Source organism: Narcine bancroftii, chromosome 5, assembly GCF_036971445.1.
Source record: "Narcine bancroftii isolate sNarBan1 chromosome 5, sNarBan1.hap1, whole genome shotgun sequence".
NCBI classification, from domain to species: Eukaryota; Metazoa; Chordata; class Chondrichthyes; order Torpediniformes; family Narcinidae; genus Narcine; species Narcine bancroftii.
The window spans coordinates 199534085-199536366 of NC_091473.1; the positions used below are offsets into that span (position 1 = coordinate 199534085).

General features: G+C 54.6%; 1 protein-coding gene across 1 annotated transcript; it reads right to left on the minus strand.

Annotated features, from left to right (window-relative positions):
• Positions 1 to 218: 218 nt before the first annotated feature.
• Positions 219 to 1456, minus strand: LOC138765452 (zinc finger protein 239-like). Its single transcript, XM_069942492.1, has 4 exons — positions 1321 to 1456; positions 945 to 1174; positions 671 to 856; positions 219 to 626 (listed from the first exon to the last, which is right to left on the minus strand). Exons 1-4 carry the CDS (start codon positions 1454 to 1456, stop codon positions 219 to 221), a joined length of 960 nt encoding a protein of 319 aa, XP_069798593.1.
• Positions 1457 to 2282: the final 826 nt, after the last annotated feature.

Below are 2282 nucleotides of genomic sequence, written 5' to 3' on the forward strand. Positions count from 1 at the left end.
CGCTATTGGGTTAGCACCTGGGAGGACTGGGTGAATCCCTTCCCACAGTTGGAGCAGGTGAACGGCCTCTCACTGGTGGATGAGCAGATTGGAGGACTGGGCGAACCCCTATCTGCACTCTTGCAAATGAATGGCCTCTCCCTGGACTGTACCCGCTGGTAGTTCAGCAGGTGCGAGGACTGGATGAAGCCCTTCCTGCACTCAGGGCAGGTGAATGGTCAGTCACTGCTGTGAATCTTCTGGTGGGTCAGCAAGTTTGATTGCTCGTTGAAGCCCTTGCTGCATTTGGGGAAGGTTAGGAGCTTCTGCCTGTGGTGCATCCATTGGTGTATCTCAAGGCTGGATCTGTTGGTGAAGGCTTTCTCATACTCAAGGCAGGTGAATGGCTTTTCCCTGGTATTACCCCACTGATGTGTCTGCAGATGGGAGGTCTGGGTGATCCCCTTCCCGCACTCGGGACAGACAAATGGCCTCTCCCCAGTGTGAATAGTCTGGGAGATCAGCAGGTTAGAGGCCTTGGCGAATGCCTTTCCACATTGAACTGGTGGTCCAGCAGGTGGGAGGACCCGGCAAACCCCTTTCCATGCTGGGGGGCAGACGAAGGCCCTCTCCCTGGTATGGACATGCTGGTGGGTCAGCAAATGGGAGGAGTGAATGAATCCCTTTTTGCACTTGGCCTGTCGCTGCTGTGAATCTTCTGGTGGTTCCACAGGTTGGAGATTTGGATGAAGCCCTTGCCACACTTGGGGCAGACAAATGGCTTTTCCCTGGTGTGGACCCACTGGTGGCTCTTCAGGCTGGAGGTTTCAGTGAAGCCTTTCTCACACTTGGGGCAGGTGAATGGCTTCTTGCAAATCTGAACCCACAGGTGGTTGCATAGGTTGGTAAACTGGGCAAACCCCTTCCCACAATTGAGGCAGGTGAAGGGCCTCTCCCCACTGTACCTCAAGGTTGGATCTCTGAGTGAAGCCCTTCTTGCACTCAGGGAAGGTGAAGTGCTTTTCCCCGGTGTGGACCCGCTGGTGGGTCCCCAAGTTGGTGATCTTGGCAAACCCCTTCCCGCAATTGGGGCAGCTGAAGGGCTTTTCCCCGGTTTGGACCCGCCGATGTTTCGTTAACTCACTCGGCCTTTCAAAGTTCTTCCCGCAGTCAGAGCATTGAAACGGGTTCATCGCTGTGGGTACAAGAGGATGTGACCAGGGGATAAATCAATGCAGTCCTGCCCGGGTCCACAGGGAGGGTCCCGGAGAGCTGGACCGCGGTTCAATCAACACCGAGGCTGGGACTGGGGCCGGGACCCAGGGAGAAGTGACCTCTAACCAGGCGTTGCAAACCCCAGAACCCCTGGAGCCCCCCGTTCCGGGACTCGCTGCTGTGCTCTGCTCCCGGCGATTAATCGCTTTCGGTCCCCGGATGGGGGAGAGGAGACACGGGTCCGTTTGAAAGGGAGCCTCATCCCTCCACAGTCGGGGCCCGGGGAGGGGGGACAGGGGACAGAAAGGTCCCACACAGGAGGGGCAGGGTCGGGGTCCCCACCGCAGGGCGGGCAGGCTCGCTAGGAGAGGGGCAGGAGGCCCCTGTTACCGACCCTATCTCACACACGGACACCTGGGGCATCCTGTTGAGAGGGGGGGGGAGTCCCTTCTCAGGGGAAACAGCAGCATCAACCGGGTCTGTGGCCCCACCACTGGGGCTGCTGTGAAGCCAGGTGGTGCTCAGTGCCGGTGCCCAGGGACTGGGGTCCGGGTCATAAACACGCACTTGTGTGAGGGGGATCCAGGACGGGATCCTTGGTACAGCGCTCTCGACCAGCCATCTCTTTCCAGCCCTGCTCGCAGCGCCAAATTCTGTCGTGGTTTTTCGATATCCAAAATGAGTCAGGCAACGTGGAGAATTCTTCAGAAAAGTTAAACCTTTATTTGGAAGTAAAGGCGGAGGCAGTCAGAGAACAAGTCACTGATCAAACCCAATGGGCACAGCATGCATCCTCTTTTATGTTAAATTCTGACCTTGCTTGTTCAACCAATCATGTCCCTGATCTTAGCAGCATACCACTCCTTGGTTTGCCACCATTATTTCTCATTCCTTTATCGAATGCTTCAAACTACATTCTCCATGATATTCCGCCACCATTAACTTTTACCTTTCTTCCCTATCCTGTATCCTTGTCTCGTCACCCTTATCTTTTGTTCCTGCTTTGATTATAAAAGAATCAACTGTATAAAAAGTGAATATCTGAATTAATTGAATAGTGAATATGTAGTAAATATCATTGATTAATG

Excerpts from the sequence above, each read along its gene's own strand:
- LOC138765452 (XM_069942492.1), bottom strand. The coding sequence starts at position 1,456 with ATGAGGCTCCCTTTCAAACGGACCCGTGTCTCCTCTCCCCCATCCGGG. Across the intron at positions 857-944 it reads CTCAGAGATCCAACCTTGAG|ATTTGCAAGAAGCCATTCAC; the intron begins GTACAGTGGGGA and ends CTGTGGGTTCAG. Across the intron at positions 627-670 it reads ACAGCAGCGACAGGCCAAGT|CATGTCCATACCAGGGAGAG; the intron begins GCAAAAAGGGAT and ends CTGACCCACCAG.